At 37.8% G+C, this 17,233-nt stretch overlaps 1 protein-coding gene across 1 annotated transcript in view; it reads right to left on the minus strand.

Annotated features, from left to right (window-relative positions):
• Positions 1–217: 217 nt before the first annotated feature.
• Positions 218–17,233, minus strand: part of LOC140696301 (ankyrin repeat domain-containing protein 26-like) — a 52,639-nt gene continuing 35,623 nt past the window's right edge. The window contains exons 14-23 of the mRNA XM_072960717.1: positions 15,416–15,626; positions 14,069–14,252; positions 13,082–13,219; positions 11,264–11,638; positions 9,674–9,826; positions 5,956–6,321; positions 5,185–5,375; positions 3,383–3,593; positions 1,664–1,709; positions 218–503 (exon numbers count right to left, since the gene is read on the minus strand). Coding sequence (XP_072816818.1) covers positions 481–503; positions 1,664–1,709; positions 3,383–3,593; positions 5,185–5,375; positions 5,956–6,321; positions 9,674–9,826; positions 11,264–11,638; positions 13,082–13,219; positions 14,069–14,252; positions 15,416–15,626 — 1,898 coding nt within the window. The 3' untranslated portion in view covers positions 218–480. The remainder of the gene's footprint in view (positions 504–1,663; positions 1,710–3,382; positions 3,594–5,184; positions 5,376–5,955; positions 6,322–9,673; positions 9,827–11,263; positions 11,639–13,081; positions 13,220–14,068; positions 14,253–15,415; positions 15,627–17,233) is intronic.

Below are 17,233 nucleotides of genomic sequence, written 5' to 3' on the forward strand. Positions count from 1 at the left end.
CAGATCCAAACGCTGCCCGTCTAAATCTTTAGGTCTACAGACAGTGATTAACGCTGGAAAATTCACAAAAGCTATCAATCAATATCAACGACAAGTTTGGTGGGTGGCTGGGTGCTGCTTAAACAGCTGGCATCCGGGCTCAGTTTGAGTATGTAATACTCCAAAGGGCTGGGTTTTATTCCCTAAATCTGCTTAAAGTCAATGAGATGCAGAGAAATGTGGTTTAAAATACTACATCAAATTTAATCACGCACATAGAATGCAAGAGTATTTTCCCTTAAGAAACAGTGTCAGTATCTTACATAACGAGAAGTGAATAAAATGTTAGGCAAACAGCCCAGCAGGTAAATGTTTGCTATTTTATCTTGCAGACCATATACTTATTCTTCAAAAATTCCACATATTCTTCACGTGCTTTCAAAACCAGATCTGGACTTAGACTTGACTCATCCATCAAGGCTACGAGAGAGTCTGTAGGACTTAAGATTCAAGTTCAGTAGTAGCTGGAAAGAAAATGAAAGAATTAGATTCTTTACTGAAAATAGTTCATAGGTAACTAAATGTCAGTTTATTTTTTAAGAAAAGCTGAGACTCTTCTAAGTTTTAACAAGAATGAAAAACACCTACATACGATTACAACACAAAATACAAGATTACTACTCTAGACTTTGCCCAGGGCTGCACACTGAATTAACTGCTCTTGTGGCTAAGGATCAGAGCCCCTGGTTTTCTCATTCTTCATTCATTTACTCAGCAGCCATGTACTAAGGCACTGTGACAAGCACTGGAATCACAAGATGAAGATGACAGAGTCCACCCTGAAACATCATGTACCGTAAACTGGAAAAATAGATGAACAGGCAATTTCGGTACAGAGACATAAACGCCATGACAGGTATAAAAGAGGGCACAGTTGGAACACTCAGAAGGGACGTCCAGCTTTGTGTCAATACTGTCCCCTCTTTGGTGGCCGTGATGTGTAAGCAGATACCTGAAGGAGGAGGAGAAAGTGTGGGAGGGAGAGGCAAGAAGCAAAGAGCAGAGGCAGGAAGGGCGCCCCCGGAGCTGAACGCAGTCTGACCAGTCGCTGGAGCCAAGGGGCCGAGCAGGGGAGTAAAGAGAGACGGCTGAAGACACTGGCAAGAGCCAAATCGATGTGGGTGTTTTTCTTCCAAGCTAAGGAATTTGGAATTTTTCCTGAGGGCAAAAGGTTAACCCCTGACACAGTGAATGACAGGAAATTAATTGTCATCCACCAGGGGACAGGTACATGAACTGCCCTTGCTTGAGTCTGGGTTTTTGGCCTCAGTCACTACCAAACTCGAGAAGCTGATGACCTCCATGCTTTCTGAGAACAGGTCCGTGTGCAGATGACAGGCCCACGGGGACAGCAGGAGAGGAAGGGCACAGCCAGAAATAGAGAGAGAACACAGACTTCCTGAGATTTTTTTTTAAAGCTATGGATCGTGATGAATAAATGAGGAATAAGTACACTTATCATTATGAATGAAATTATGCTTTCACATTTTTCATTAGATATGTGTAAGAAAAAAATTTAACATAGTATCTGTTATTCAAACAATAGAATGAGGTGCCGCTTACTCTTTACATTGTATTTCGGAAATCAATGCCTAAATTTAATTCAGAAATGTTGGCAACATACCTTCTTTTAATTCTCTATCTGTATTACTCTCCAACTCCTTCTGCATCTGAAATAAGTCAAATATTATTTTTAATGTGTAAGTTAAACAAGAAACACTATCATAGGAATGACAGCTAGCTTATGAAATGTGGCCTTTAAATAAATACTTTTAGAGACTTGACCTAACTTGGGGATTGCTTAAATAGAAAAAATAATCACAGGAATAAAATAAAATAAATTCCTACTTACTTTGATTTTAGATAATAGAGAACATATGTATGTAAGGCGATTTAGAGTCCCCTGATGGAAAGCACAGCAAACCCTGCCCTGTCGGATGCACATAATCTCAGAGGGTGATGCCTGATCTTAGCACAAAGAGTTTAAACAATTCAGGTCATGTTCTACACTGAATGCATTACTCTGCAGTTCTCAGAAAAACTGCCTTTTATGAAAGTTTAGTTTTTTTTTTAAACATTAATGGCTTTTTCCTTAAAATGAGCTTTCCATTCCTGCACTAACATTAAAGGACAAAACTGTCCTCAGGTGCTTTCTCTTGCATTGCTTTTGCACTCACACTCTTCCACCATCATCCTGCAAAGTGACACACTGTCGATTTCTTGGTGACAACTAATGAAAACATTTCGAGTTTGCATCATGCTTAGCCACTGGCGGAAGTGTTAGCCATGCATTTTTTTTTTTTTAACACCACACAGTCCGGTTTCATGACTCTGAAGCACTTAGACTCAATTTACCCACAACACTGTCTATGAAACCTGAGCTTTTTTCTTCTTTGATTTATTATGACATGAAGCCAAGTGAGAAGAAACAGGTTGAGACCTCACTTAACAAGGGCCCGTGCTACCCTTCTCTGCATGAAGATCATGAAAACACCATCAAACCATAAACCCACGCGCACCGCTTTAAATGGCTATTTTAAAAACGATACACAATGAAAACTGGTTGTAATTTAAAGACTCCCTATCATTGCCACCTCGGTATTCCTGCAGGTGAGGGCAAGACAGAGACATAAGCGAACTTCATCTTAAAAATTTAAGTATTTGCTTTGCTTGACTACCTATTTAGAAATGTTCTACAGCTGCTCAGTAAGACATTTTATAACAATTAAAATAACAATGCTATAAGTAAAACAGCAATTAAGGATGTACTCTTACAGAAGAAAATGATAAAAATTTTAAACTTAAAAACGGAACTTAATGTTTTTAGTGTCACAAGTTTATTGAATTCATAAAAAGAATTTATCTTGGATTCCTTTAAATAAAAAACATCCTCATGTGGTTAAGTAGCTCAATGCCAATCATTTACTTATGCTTAGGGGTAGAAAAACTGGGGTGCTGCAAAACTGAAAATTAGTATCAACCAGTGCCAAACCGAAACCAATCAGAAACTAAGCCAAACATTGGAAAGTGGATCTCTAGTTATTTGGCACTAATACTTAACTTCTAAAATAGAATTTAAAATGGAGCTTTTTAAGGAATTTAAAATTTGTCAGTTTAGTTGCCTTTATTGAATAAAGTTAATGACAGGTATCTCTTGAAAATTACAAGTCCAGGGACTTTAAAAAATTATCAAATTTCTGTCTCCTTTCTTTATTAGCACAATTAATTATGGCTTTTACTTGGCGTGCGTAAGTCAAATAAACAACTCAGAATTTCATCAAATTAAAAACAAGAATTATATCAGAAATCTGAAACCCAAGGAAAAAAAGGCAATGTAACTAACCCGGAACAAGGGATCGCTCAAGTTAGTCGAAGGGTCTGAAACAGTCTTGAAGCGCCTTCTTCGAGTAGGACTGCCTTTGGCCTCCGCGCTAGTACCAGCAGCAGAAGGCGGTTCGCCAACAGGCCTTGTAGGAACAAAGCGGGGGAAAGAGCTCTTGTGCTGCTTCTCCAGCTGAAGCTTAGAGCTCATCTCGGCCAGCCTCTCATTAACCCTGCGAGGATCGCAGAACAGATTTCATTCATTTCATTTTCTTCCTAAGTGATGTGTATTTTTAAAATTGCTATAATAGTAAACAGATTGTCCCATTAAACTGCGTTTTGACACCAAAAATACGTCAGCGAAGATCTACTGTAAACAATTACAGTTTAAAACTGTCCTAAAGAAGGACGTACGTGTCTGGGGGGGCCCTTAATAACAAGTACTTCAAAGTGGGGAGAGTCAGAGATGGAGACGCCCCCACAGAGGACCCCCACTGCCTTCTGCACCGGCTGCATCTAGACATACTCACCCTCAGTAAACCAGTTTAGAAATAAAAAATAAACCATCCCTCAAAGCCACTGTCAAGCATTTGCTTTCACCCCCCTTACATACACATTTCACTCATTACCCGGGAGAAATCAAGCATGCGGCACTGAGCAACAGTTTAGAGCCACCACCTCTGGGGGGCACCAGGCGGCAGAGGAGATGGTGGGAAAGAACCACAACAGCGCCAGGGGCAATTTCAAGTGTCCCCCGATTTCCCAAAGCTCACTTTGTTACTTCGCTTTTACCAGAGGCCTACATCAGCACCTGCTTTCCATAACCAAACAAAATCTCAAGCGGATTTTCACTTTTATGGAAACAAAGCAAAAAGCCAGAATAGCGCTGGGTGTTTGTTTTAGCCCGAGCCATCAGAGGGGCAACGAGCACCCCGAGCAGCGAGAGGGGCCCCACCGAGCTCCTTCCCCAGAACCACCCTCAGTGTCCCGGCATCACGCCGCCACGGCTTTGGGCTGTGTCTGTGAGCGCCTGTGCTTTATGCATATTTATTTCATGCATCCACCAGCAAGATGTGTCCTAAGGTAACTGCCTCTTTGCTTTACACCGACAACTTTCATAGGAACGCTCTACTTTTGGAGAGCGGGGAGACCTGTAGCTTGTAACACTGCTACTCAGGCACTGGAGGTGGGACCCGCCCTTTCTGTCTTCCACACACCCCCTCGGGCAGGCCACCATATTCTTCTTAGCCACTTTGTGAACCACTATGCTGCCCTTCACCCCTATGTGAATTTCCCCCTATTCCCCAAGCATGCCTTTATGTAGCGGAGACAAACTTAGAAGGGTACAGTACTTCGTCTCACGGTGCCCACGAGCGGTGACACCAAATATCACAATCAAGAAAGTAAATTCACCAAACACCAGCATGGGGCCCCTTGGGTTTACGTTGCGCTCTTCCAAAACACAGTCAATTTTTAACTCATTAACATTTCTATTTATGGGAATTCCAGCTAGAAATTTTGTGATAATATGGCTGTCTAAATTACAAAGTTTGCAAAACCCTTAGCTTAAAGACTAAATCAGGTTAAATATATGCAAATATAAAAAATAAAGTCATATAAAAGCAACAAAAGGCAGGGAGATGCAAACTGCCCTGGACTGACATTTTAAAGGAGAGTTCATTTGCTAACATCATTTCCCAAAATTACACTATCTAGTTAGCTCTCACTTGCTACTCACCTCATGAACCTGGCTCAATAAAAATGATGCCTTAGAGGCAAATAAACGACCTAAATTATTTTCTATAATTCTACGTTTTGACTTACGAGGTTAGCTGACTTGCCAAAGACTTTCTATTTTCCAGCTCTTCCAGGTACAGTTGCTTGTACTGTTCCAATCTGTTTTCATTAGAATCATTTTTTAGTTCAGGTTCCAGATCTTTAACTCTCTGTTCCGTTTGACTGACTGAAGCACGTCTGCACTCTCTTAACACGTTTTCTTGAAGTGCTGCTTGTGCCTAAAGCACATTAAAAGGATACAATTATAAAAATAATTATAACCTGAGTAATTGCAGTCTGTTTGTACCCTTTAGTTTTCAGTCAATGACTCAGAGAGTAATTTTAAGTGTGAGAAAAAAGCTGAATGTTAAACTACTTATCATCAATGTCAAGTGAATTAAACCTGAATTACAAAATTAAAGTTGAATCACTCTTATATTAGTACTCATGTAATGTGATAGTTCGAAGAATAATAGGATCAACTTAAAATTTTATAAATTGAACAATACAACTTAAGAGTAATCCCAGAGTGTGGCACAGCATTTACATCACAATATATTCTTTTCCTCCTAGTAGTCTGGATTTACACCAATTGGTCTTAAAAATGATTCTCTAGTGAGAATTGTTCTGAAAGATCAATTTAGTGATAGTGATGATGGAAACTGAATTATTTAAAGGGACTATCAAATGCGGCCTTCCTTCCAGAAATCTACAAAACAAACTGCTATATGGGAAGTAGAGGAAACACATAAAATGTACACATCCGAACTGTAATTCTCAGCGAAGTGAGTTAGAGCACGTTACAGATCAATGCTTCACCTGTATACACTGGCTGATTCCTTTCAGTTTTTCTGCCACATCCTGACTTCTTTGCACCTCGGTTTCCTGTCTGTACTGCACAGCTCGCCTGAGTTTTTTCAGTGTTTTTACTACATCCCTTCCTGTTTGTTCTTCAGTCTCCCGTTTGTCCTGCTCCACTTGACTGTGATCCACTGTATTCATTTCGAGGTGACGTCTGAGGTTTACTGCTTCTTCCTCCAACTTCTTCTTCTCCTCCTCTAGTGCTTCACATTTCTTTTGCATCTGTTTCACAGATAATATCTCCTGTAGAAGAAGCTGAGTTTCTGCACTTAGATGGAGAAGTACTGAAGATGCAGATTCCTCTTTTGCTGGAAGATCAGCATTCTGCATGAAAAAGGTAAAATTGTTTGGTAAGAGGTTAGCAGACTGAGAACAGCCTAACTCTAACCCAGCATCAAAGGTTGAAATAAATTCAGTTACAATAAAATGGTATATCTACCTTGTGGAATGGAGAAACTCAAATTACTCAGAAAATCAAGAAAAAAAGTTCAAACCACCAAGAGTCACAAAAATACACTGTTTACTGTCATCATCTTTGTTATACATTTGTACTTGGTTTTACACTCTTATTTTTCTGTAATTGTTTCATGTCTTTCCTACATAAAATGACTACAAGGCACCTCTTAGTAGAAAGTCTCTTACCTCTTCCTTCCCCAAGTCTTAACTCTTCATGATTTTTAAAGTTTTAGGGAGGTCATATTGAGTTACTTAGGGCTGAATTAATAAATGCCTCCCAAAACAAGACTTTGAAAAAAGACTGCAATTAATACATCTTACAAATATGGATTCTAATGCCATAAGCCTTTCTCTGAACTACAAATATCTTATGCTAGTTTGAATTGCATTCCAAGGAGCAATGAATGATTCACAGAGTTAAGGAGAAATCCATCTCCTAGTGTAGTGGCTTTGAACTTTTGAAATTCAAATTACTAATCTGTTATCTGTTTCTGATACACTGATTGAATATTATCTAATTTTTAACAGCTGTACTCTTGGAAAATTTCCCTTGGATGGGATGAAATATTTATTTCATTAATTATGCATTAAGCTATAGAATACAGCTAGGCATCTCTCCTTTTAAGTAAAAGGAGGCAGACACAGGGAGCTGAGAATGCAGGATCTACACCAAGAACAAGATCGGCACCAGTGTCACACACAAGAACCAAGCCAAAAGAGGACTTCATTGTGAACCACAAGATGACGGATTAGAGAGGCTTCCAAAGAGGAAGGTTGAATTAATCTTCTCCAGGCTTAATCTTTTGCCTCTAGGTACTGAAATCTATGGATGAGTCTATGAATTATAATGAATGCAACATAATGAAGTGTATTGCAGACTGAGTCAGCAGATCCCCTGACCATGATTTGATGGAAATTGGAGTGAAGTGGGAGGCACTGGGTGAGATACTAAAGGTCTGAATGGGGGGAAAGAATGGACTTTACCTTTGCAAGCCTACTTTCTGTCATGTCACAGAGTCAGCAAGGCATAAGCTGGCCACAGGCCCCTTCAGGACGCAGCAGATCTCCACAGAAGTGGAGTTACAGACATTCCGCGACACTGACTTTTTATTATTATGTAAAACAACTGGTAATATGCAAGAGGACTCGGAAAGAGTTCTCATAACATCTGAATTGGTACTGGCATGAGACAGACATAGATCAATGCATCACCACTGAGAATCTGAAAGAAACCCTCACATTTACGGTCAATTGATTTTCAATACGAGTGTCAAATAACTGAATGAGACAATAATAGTCTTTTTAACAAATGGTACAGGGACAACTGGATATCCACATGCAAAAGAACAAAATTCGACCTCTACCTCGGACAATATATATAAAATTAACTCAAAATGAAAGAGCTAAAACTACAAAATTCTCAGAAGAAAACACAGGCGTGTGTCTTCATGACTGGATCTGGCACTTGTTTCTTAGGACAGTAAAAGACAGAAATAGATTAACTGAACTTCATCAATATTAAAAACTTCTACTCTTCAAAAGACACCATCAAGAAGGTAAGAAGGCAAGCTCCTGAACAGGAGGAAATACTTGAAAATCCTACATCTGATCAAAGGCTTGCACCCAGGATACAAAAAGGACTCTGACAATTCAATCATAAAAAGACAACCCAATTTGAAAATGGGCAAAAACCTAAACAGACAGGTCTTCAAAGAAGATACACAAATAGATAAGCACATGAAAAGATCCCCTACATCCTTAGTCATCAGAAAAATGCAAATCAAAGCCACAATGAGATGCCAGTTCACACCTACCAGGAGAGCTGATGACCAGTGGTGACAGGAATGCATAGAAATTGGGAGAATTATACACTTTGGATAAAAATGTTAGATGGTGTAGCCACTCTGGAAAACAGTATGGCAGGTCCTCAAAAGGTTAAACAGAATTACCATATGACCCATATGACAGCATTTCCATTCTTAAGTCTATTCCCCAAAGAAATGGAAACATGTTTACACCAAAACTTGGACAGAAATGTTCACAGCAGCATTATTAGCAATAGCCAAAAAGCAGAGGCAACCCAAAGGTCCATCAACTGATGGATGGATAAATGGTTTAGCCCCACAACCGAGTACTGTTCGACAATAAACAGAAATGGAAATATTGACAAGTGCTGTAACATGGATGAACCTTGAAGACGTTTTGTCAAATGAAAAAAGCTAATCATGAAGGACCGCACAGCATGTGATTCCATTCCTGGGAAACACCCAGAACAGGCACATCTATAGGGACAGAAGTCAGACTGGTGGTTGCCGGGGGGTGGGGGGGGCTTTGGTGCTGGGGGGGGTGATGGCCAAGGGATGCAGGCTTTCTTTTTGGGGTGATGGGAATGTTCTAAAATTGATTGTGGCGACAGCTGCACATCTCTGAATATACTAGGAGATAGTAACTATGTATCCTAAATGGGCAAATTATATGATACGTGAATATTTTTCTTTTTTGGTGGAGGGAAGTAATTAAGTTTTACTTATTTATTTTTAGAGGAGGTACAGGGGATCGAACCCAGGACCTTGCATATGCTAAGCATGTACTCTACTACTTGAGTTATGCAATCTCCCTATAATATGTGAATTATATCTCAACAAAGTTAAAAAAAAAATCCAAAGGCAGGATCTAGACAATTTTCTTAATTCTCTATTTTGGGTGTACAGATGTGATCTGAACTTCTCCATGCTTTGACAACATGTCTAAAATGAATAGAAAATGAAGGCAATGTCTAACTTCAACTGGTTTGTATAATGACCTTTCTGCACAAGGTATTCTGAAATCCATGAAATAAATACACACAGATTCTATATCCATTCACAAAAGTGAAGATGAGACGTGACAATTTTCTGGAACATTCCATGAAACATTATCCTCTGATTTTATCTAGCTTGCCTCATTGTGGTGAGAGATCACTAAAACATACTGTTTAATAGGATAAAAAAGTTAACTTCTGTGAGGAAAGAGGTACAATTCTCCACTTCTCTAAGGGTAAATATAAGAAAAAAATAAAGAATGGCAGAATGAAAGTCAACATTTAAGAAACAAGTGCATTATAAAGATAATAAAAGTAAATTATGATGAAGATGCAAAAGAAAGCTATCCCCTAAAAGCTAGTGTCCTGCAACACTCTGTGCTGCACATTCATGGCCGAAGTGCTGAATTTCATACATACTGGGTTTGCAGCTTGATGTGGCTTCCTCTCTCCATCCTGTCTCTTATTTTCTGAGTTAGTTTGATGATGTGCTGTCACCTCCAGGGATGCTTCCAACATGGACACTTTCTTTCGGGTGTCAGCCAGTTCTTGCTGAAGCTGTCTCATACAGGCCTAAAAAGATAACTCTGTTACTGAATTTTCTGTCACCTTATCATTAAGTTACATTAATAATATATAACTCCAACAAATGGGCTTTGAGAACTATCCCCACAGACATCAGTTCACCTTCTTTTCCTCATAGGCACACATTCCTGCTTACTGAATTTCATTAAACACACAGAAGGTGTGGCCCTCCTGCCTTACCGACAGTAAGTTAACTTAGACAATGGAGGCAGCCCCACCAGCCCCTCCCTGCCCCTCCCAGGAAGCGGCCGAGCTTCACCCCCACTGAAGTCTCTGACAGAAAGGGGTGTGCGGGTGGGCTGAGTGGTGGTAAGTTCCACACTGTGGAACATTCTCCCTCTTTCTCATTAGAGGCTTAAGTTCAGAGTTCTTCACATCTTCAATCTGGTGTTTAAACCCTTCCAACAGACTTCCATCTCACAATAAAAACGAGGATATTCCAATGGACTTTGGGGACCTGAGACAACCTGGCGTCCCCTGCCTCCTGGACTGCAGCTCCCACAGCTCCCCCCACCCCTCCCACTGACTCCCTTCCTGCCACTCAGGACTCTGGCTGCTCCTCCTCAGTCTGAAAGTGGGACCCCAGTGCCAAACTCGTACATCACAGAGCGCCCCAGTTCCTCTGTACTGGACAAACTTAGATCCGAATGACAGTAACTGAGCCTTGCAATGAGAACTGTGAGCACATTATTTGAAAAAATGTTCAAAGTAAATTACAAATAGAACAGGGGAGACTAAGTCAAACACAGTTTTGCTAAAATTTACATTTGTCCCAAATTATGACTGAATGAAAAGTAGATGCCTTTAAGGAGTGGAGAGGTCATAACAATACATGATTTGAGATGGAAGTATTTCTAAATTTAATTGCAATTGACATGAATAAAAATAAAGTTATATCAACTAAAAATGTATGAAAAGCTACTGAAGGAAAAGTACTGCAAGATACAGCATTTACACATTAACTGTCAAGGTAATCCACACAATTGAATCTTTTCTCTCTTTCTCTCTCTCTTTTTTTTTTCTTTACATTTTTTGTTCACACAACTGAATCTTAATTTCAAAATACTCATTTTAGGTCTGAGCATTTCATTTATCTGCTTCACGATACTAAAATGTGGTGACAGAAAGATTAAAATGATTTAGGCAGTATAAATTACTAAGACCTGCCTGTATCTGTCAACAGCTTATAGCTTAATCTCTTAGAATTTCAGGTGGCACGGCATCTTGACTCAAAGTAAAGCACCTCTCAGGTCTAATTTTTGTTTGCTGCATACAAGAAATGCCTTTACGCTGCTTTACAGTGTATATATTTATAGCCCGCACACTTTTTATGTTCAACTAGTTTCAACGTTCAGCTTCCATCAGATACTACTTTGAATTTTCTTTGAGGAAGTCTGAAAATTAGTTCCCTTTCTGGGTACTTACTTCCATTTCTGCTCTGTCCGTTTCATACTGACACAGTCTGTCCTTTAAACGTCTGCATTCTTTAATTAACTCCATGTTTCCTTCCTCCAGCTTCAGAACTCGTCTGCTCATGGCTTCAAGTTTTCCCGTGTGATCCAGAAATGGCTCTGGGGTATTAAATATTGTCTTTTCACTTCTGGCTTTATTTTGAGCCACTTCTAGTTGCTGTCGAAGCAACGTGTTTTCACTTTGCAGTTTACATATTGTCTCCTTCAAGAATGCCTGCTTTGCAATGTATTTGATGACATCCCCTTGTGTGCTCTGAGACAAGGATTCAGTTTCCTCGTTTGAATGCTGGGCTTGGCCTCGGTCAGACAGCTCAAAATCCATTGTGTCCTGTAAGTGAAACCCCTCATCTCTTACTCTTTGAACTGTACGCAATAAACTGACATATCATAATTTCCTTTGAAGTGGAAGACTAATCTCTAAGTTTATACAACAAAAAGTTTGCAGTAACTGGGTATCCAACTGGAAAAACTTAAGGTGGATACAAATCTCAAACTTTTACCAGAAATCCCCCAAAGTTCAAAAATTTAATTAAAGACAGTGAATCCATGAAAGTAAAAAAGAAACCACAAAAGGATGTTTAAGAAGCTCAGAATCGGAAAGGTCTTTCTTTCTCTGAAATACAACAAACCCAAAAGGCTTAAAATAAAAAATGAATAATTCTGACTACACTTAAAAATTATATCTGACATCTAACCTTTACAGCTACCGCCAAAGTAAGAGCCTTAGCTCTGTATAAATTGGGACAGGTTAGATTTCCTAAAAAATTCTTTCCTGAGAATATTCCATAAATATTCTCCCTTTCTAACATTTTTAGAGCGAGTTATAAGAATTACATGTATGGATAAATGATAAATCTAAGCACTGTACTAAGCACGTCTACAAACATCAGTTAACTCATTTAGCTGTGACAATTCTGGAATAAAGGGTTAAAAACACAAGCAAGCTGCAGGGTTTCCCCCAGGGCTTCTGACTCTCTGACTCTTACACCAAACCAAAGCTACTTCTCTAGGATAAATACATAAACACAAGAGAAGCCTTCTATTTCCCTAATGGTGAATACACTAAAGGTAAAGAAGGTCAAATTTATAGAGCTCTTCTTAGAAAATCAGGAGACTATTTGCTTCTGCAATAATTTTTATTTCTTCTTCATGATGTTTATAACAGTAATGGATGTGAATTAGCAGGGAAATACAGTGAACTGTTTAATTAAAAATAAAATACTGATCAATAAATTATCACTAAGTATAGATTATGGCATATCTTTCACTATACTCGAAAGCTCCTTGTACTGAAATCGGATACCACATGGAGCAGAGCGTTACTTTTGATCACACGTAGGAGAATGACACCCAAACTACGGTTTCTGAACTGGCTATACTTTTTCCTCCTTACCATCAGTGGAAATGATAAAGTAACCTCTCCATTAGTCTATCAAAGGAGTGAGATCACTGCCAGAAACTAGAATGCCTGCTGTTAGTAGCAACAGTTTTGAGATAATGGAAAGCTCATCAATTCCTATGGACAATATTAACAGCTTCTCCTTGGATGAGGCCGTTGTGAATGTCACGACATCACTGTTGCCGGCAAGTGGATTTGAATTCAAAATATTGCTTTATCCAACAGGCCGGAAATGCAACCTCCAGAAAATATATTTACATATACAGGCTTTTAAAACCCTGTATACTTCCTGTACCTACAGTATTGGTTTTTAAACTATGTAAGTATACAAATTCATACACACACATGTTTGAAGATGACTAAAGAAAATACCTCAGCATTCATTTTCTTATTAGCCTTTTCTGCCTCCTTTTGTTGGGAAAGACTATGGACCAGGATTTCATCTTGTATTAGTTGGGCATTCTGCTCTCGAGAAAGTTGTCTCTGAGCATCATTTCGCTCTTCTAAAACCTGAAGACATATTACATTTGGGTTTGGGTTTTATACCATGAAAAAAAGTCAAAAAAAGCTTAGGAGGGGAATCTTTAAAAAAAAAATTTTAAACCTGTTAATAAGAAGTAGCCTTTTTAAGCACAGGGACCTTTAATGCACATAAATAACTCAAATTCTAATATACGTGACAGCTAAATGTATCACAGAGCAAAAACACAAGGGATGTAGTATCATGAAAGAAAAACTTTTTTAGCACTTTTTAAATTGAGTTATAGTCATTTTACAATGTTGTGTCAAATTCCAGTGTAGAGCACAATTTTTCAGTTGTACATGAACATATATATATTCATTGTGACATTTTCTTGTTGTGAGCTACCACAAGATCTTGCAGATATTTCCCTGTGCTGTACAGTATAATCTTGTTTATCTATTCTGCATATGCCTGTCAGTATCTACAAATTTTGAAATCCCAGTGACAGAAAATTTCTTTATAAAGCATTTAACCAGTTCCAACATAGTCTCAAGGTGATTTAGCCTGGATTTTAACTTCAAAGAGCCAAAATTAACACATGGATTTGAATTAGACTTGTTACTTTGTTGAATGGGCCAAAACCGTCAATCCTTATGTTAATGATTAAGCTCAATTTAACTTCCATTCCTTCATTCAGAAAAGGCACAGAGCATCTATTAGATGCCAAGAACACCAAGAAATTAGTAAATTAAGCTCTAAATGTCATAGTTCATATTTAGGTTGAGATAACTTTTATTTGTTTTAAATGAAATATAGATTAATTCAAAAGAATATTGTAAATAATATTGATGAAACAGTGTTAGAGGTACAAAACTTTCACATTATGACTAATTTACCTGATTTGGTTTATTCCTTACGCTCTTCAGTTTGCATTCTTGTGCTCGGGCAGTACTTTCAAGTTGTTGTTTTAGGTAATCTTGCTCATTGTATTGTTTCTCTTTTCTTTTTAAATCGTCCTTAGATTTTCCGTATAATGTATAAGAATTTTTCTTCTTCTTTGTTTCTTGTTCTAATGTGAATCTGCAGTGAAATATGCTTACCTTAAAATTTATTTTGTTAGAAAATAAAAAGTTCATTTTATGATCTGGTTCTTCACATGCTGATTTATTACCCTAATGGAATTTCTATGTTCTCAATTTGTTTTTCATTTCTAAGTCTCACATTTTAAATTCCTCACTTCAACCACTTCATAAAGATAGATACACACACACAAACACACATGTTTGAAAAGTAGCAATGAAAAGACAAAATGCTACTGGGTTTCAGACAAGAGTAACTTTGGTCAATAGTGTAGGAAAGAAATTTTGCAATTATTCAGTAAGGTTTGAATTGAAAATTACCCTTTTTTCCCCACATAGTCATAAATGACTCCTTCATTGGGACAGAGAATTTAGTTACTAGTTAAAAGAGAAGTTGCTATTTAGAAACAAGTTTATAAGTTCATGAGGGATAAAATTTCAACTTCCTGAAGTATCACAGGGACTCCTACATGATCTCCAGTGGAAGGTAACATCCACAGGCATCTTTTCCAGAACACAGACCCGCTAATTAGCATAATCCAAGGTGAGGCTGGGGAGTCTACTCCCTGATGCCCTACACTATGTTTCTTCTTTTGCAACACTTTGAACTTACCTTGTTGAATATTACTTATTTAGTAAATCATTTTTAAATCCCTTTTGGTACAAGGCAGGATCCATAGTAAGTAATTAAAAAATAAAGAGTAATCCATGCTTTCAGCATAGACCTTGGAACTAATCTTATCTCTGCATGAGAGAGATGCTGAATAAACTAACCAGTAATCACTTTCCACTTTACTTTTTTGTCCATCCATTCATATGTTCAGAATCAAACTGCATGAATTTTTTTTAAAGTTTCTGCCTTGAGAAAAATGGTCATTTCATAATTCTGCAAGTGGGAATGTAAAGTAATATAAACTTTCTGGAGGACAATTGAGAGATAAGGATCAAAGATTTTTTTTAAAGAAATATAGAATGAGGAGATATATATATATATATTGCTGTGTTATTTCCAAGAGTCTCATATTCCACAATATTAATGAAATTTTCTCCCCTGTAAAATCCCAAAAGGTAAGTTAGCAATTATAAGACTTCTCCTACATACCTACAGTATTAAAGTAAATATAAAGAGTTCAAATATTTCTTTAAAACCAAGAAATTCAGTACCTCATGCGGCAGAGCTCTCGTTCCCACTCCATATTTTGAAGTTTTAACTGTGATTTTTCTTCTCTTGTTTTCAGCAGCTCTGTGTGTAGCCAGTTCACCTTATCTTCCATTTCTTTAAGTTTTCCTTTAAGTACTGCACAGTCAGATTCTTTAAGTTCTATTGATCTGAATGAATCAACTGGATCCTGAATTTTCAATAACCGATCAGAATCTGCATTAGGAAGAAAACAAAAATAGAAACAAAATATATGAATAATTTTTGTGTATAAAGGACTGTGCATTTTCACATTCATTCATCCATACATTGAGCAAATGGATATTGAGCATCTATAACGTGGAAGACAATCTTCTAAGCTCTGCAGATATTAAAAGAATGACAAAGTAGTATTATGAACATTATGCAAATAAATTTGACAACTCAGATGAAGTGGGTAAAATTCCTTGAAGGAGAGAAATTACAAAAGCTCAATTAAGAAAGAACAAATAAGCTAAAAAGCCCTATATCTTAAAAACCAAAAGTCCTATTTAAAGACCTTATGACAAAGAAAATTCCAGTCCCAATGGTTACACTGGAGAATTCTACCAAATATTTTAGGAAAATTTAATACCAATTCTACACAAATTCTCCTCAAAAAATGAAGAGGAAGAAATATGTCCTCATTCTATAAAGCTGACATCACCCTGAATCCAAAACCAGACAAAGATATTACAAGAAAGAAAACTAATGTCATGAAAATGGAGGTAAAACTTCTAAAAAAACATTAGCGAATTAAATCCAACAATACAGGATAATTCATCGTGACCAAGTCGGGTGTATCCCAAGAATGCAGGGCTGTTTTAACACTTAAAAATCAATGCTATTCATCATATTAACAAACTAAACAAGAAACCATATGATCATGTCAGTGGATAAAGAGTCACTTGCCAAACCTCAACATGTATTCCTGATAAAAACTTCCAGCAAACTAGGAACCAAGGGAACATCTTCACTATGACAAAGATCTGTGCTAAGCCTACAGCTGACACCATATGCAACGGTAAAAAACGGAATGCTTTTCCCAGAAGATGAGGAACCGGACAGGAGTGGCTTCTCTTACTTCTTCTAATCAGCACTGTACTGGAGCCAGTGCAATCAGGCAAAATAAAGAACCAAAAGGCATCTGGATGGGAAATGAAGAGGTAAAAGTGTCTGCTAATCAGCGGGAAATATTGCATGGTGCGAGTCAGCTAACTCCAACCTGTGGGCCGGGTTGCTTGCTTTGGTCAATAAACTTTTACCATGTCCATTACAGCCACGTCCATTAACTTGTGTATTGTCCATGGCTACTCTTGTTGCAACAGTGACAGAGCTGATTAGCTGTGACAGAGGATGTATTCATTGGCTGCAAGTCTTAAATGTGAACTACCCTTAGTAACACAGTAGTTTAAAGAAGAAAAAGCTTGACCACCTCTGGTTATGTAGAAAATCTGAGAGAATCCATAAAAAGGCTACTAGAACTAACAAATGGGTTCAGCCAGGTTGGAGGGCACAGGGTCAGCATACAGAAATCAACTGCATTTCTATCATCAGAAACTAAAATTTAAAATACATTATTTTAAAACAAATAAATAAAAATATACAACTTATAACTTCACTGAAAAATAAGAAATACAGGTAAACTCATAGAAGACGGAAAGACCCAGACACTAAAAACTCTAAAATATTACTGAGAAAATCAAGGAAGACCTATGTAAACGGAGAAGTAAACTTTGTTCGGGGTTAAAAATTCCATATAGTTAAGAAGTCAATTCTCCCCAAATTAATCTACAGATTCAACA

This window comes from Vicugna pacos, chromosome 5 (genome assembly GCF_048564905.1).
Source record: "Vicugna pacos chromosome 5, VicPac4, whole genome shotgun sequence".
In the NCBI taxonomy this organism is placed as follows: domain Eukaryota; kingdom Metazoa; phylum Chordata; class Mammalia; order Artiodactyla; family Camelidae; genus Vicugna; species Vicugna pacos.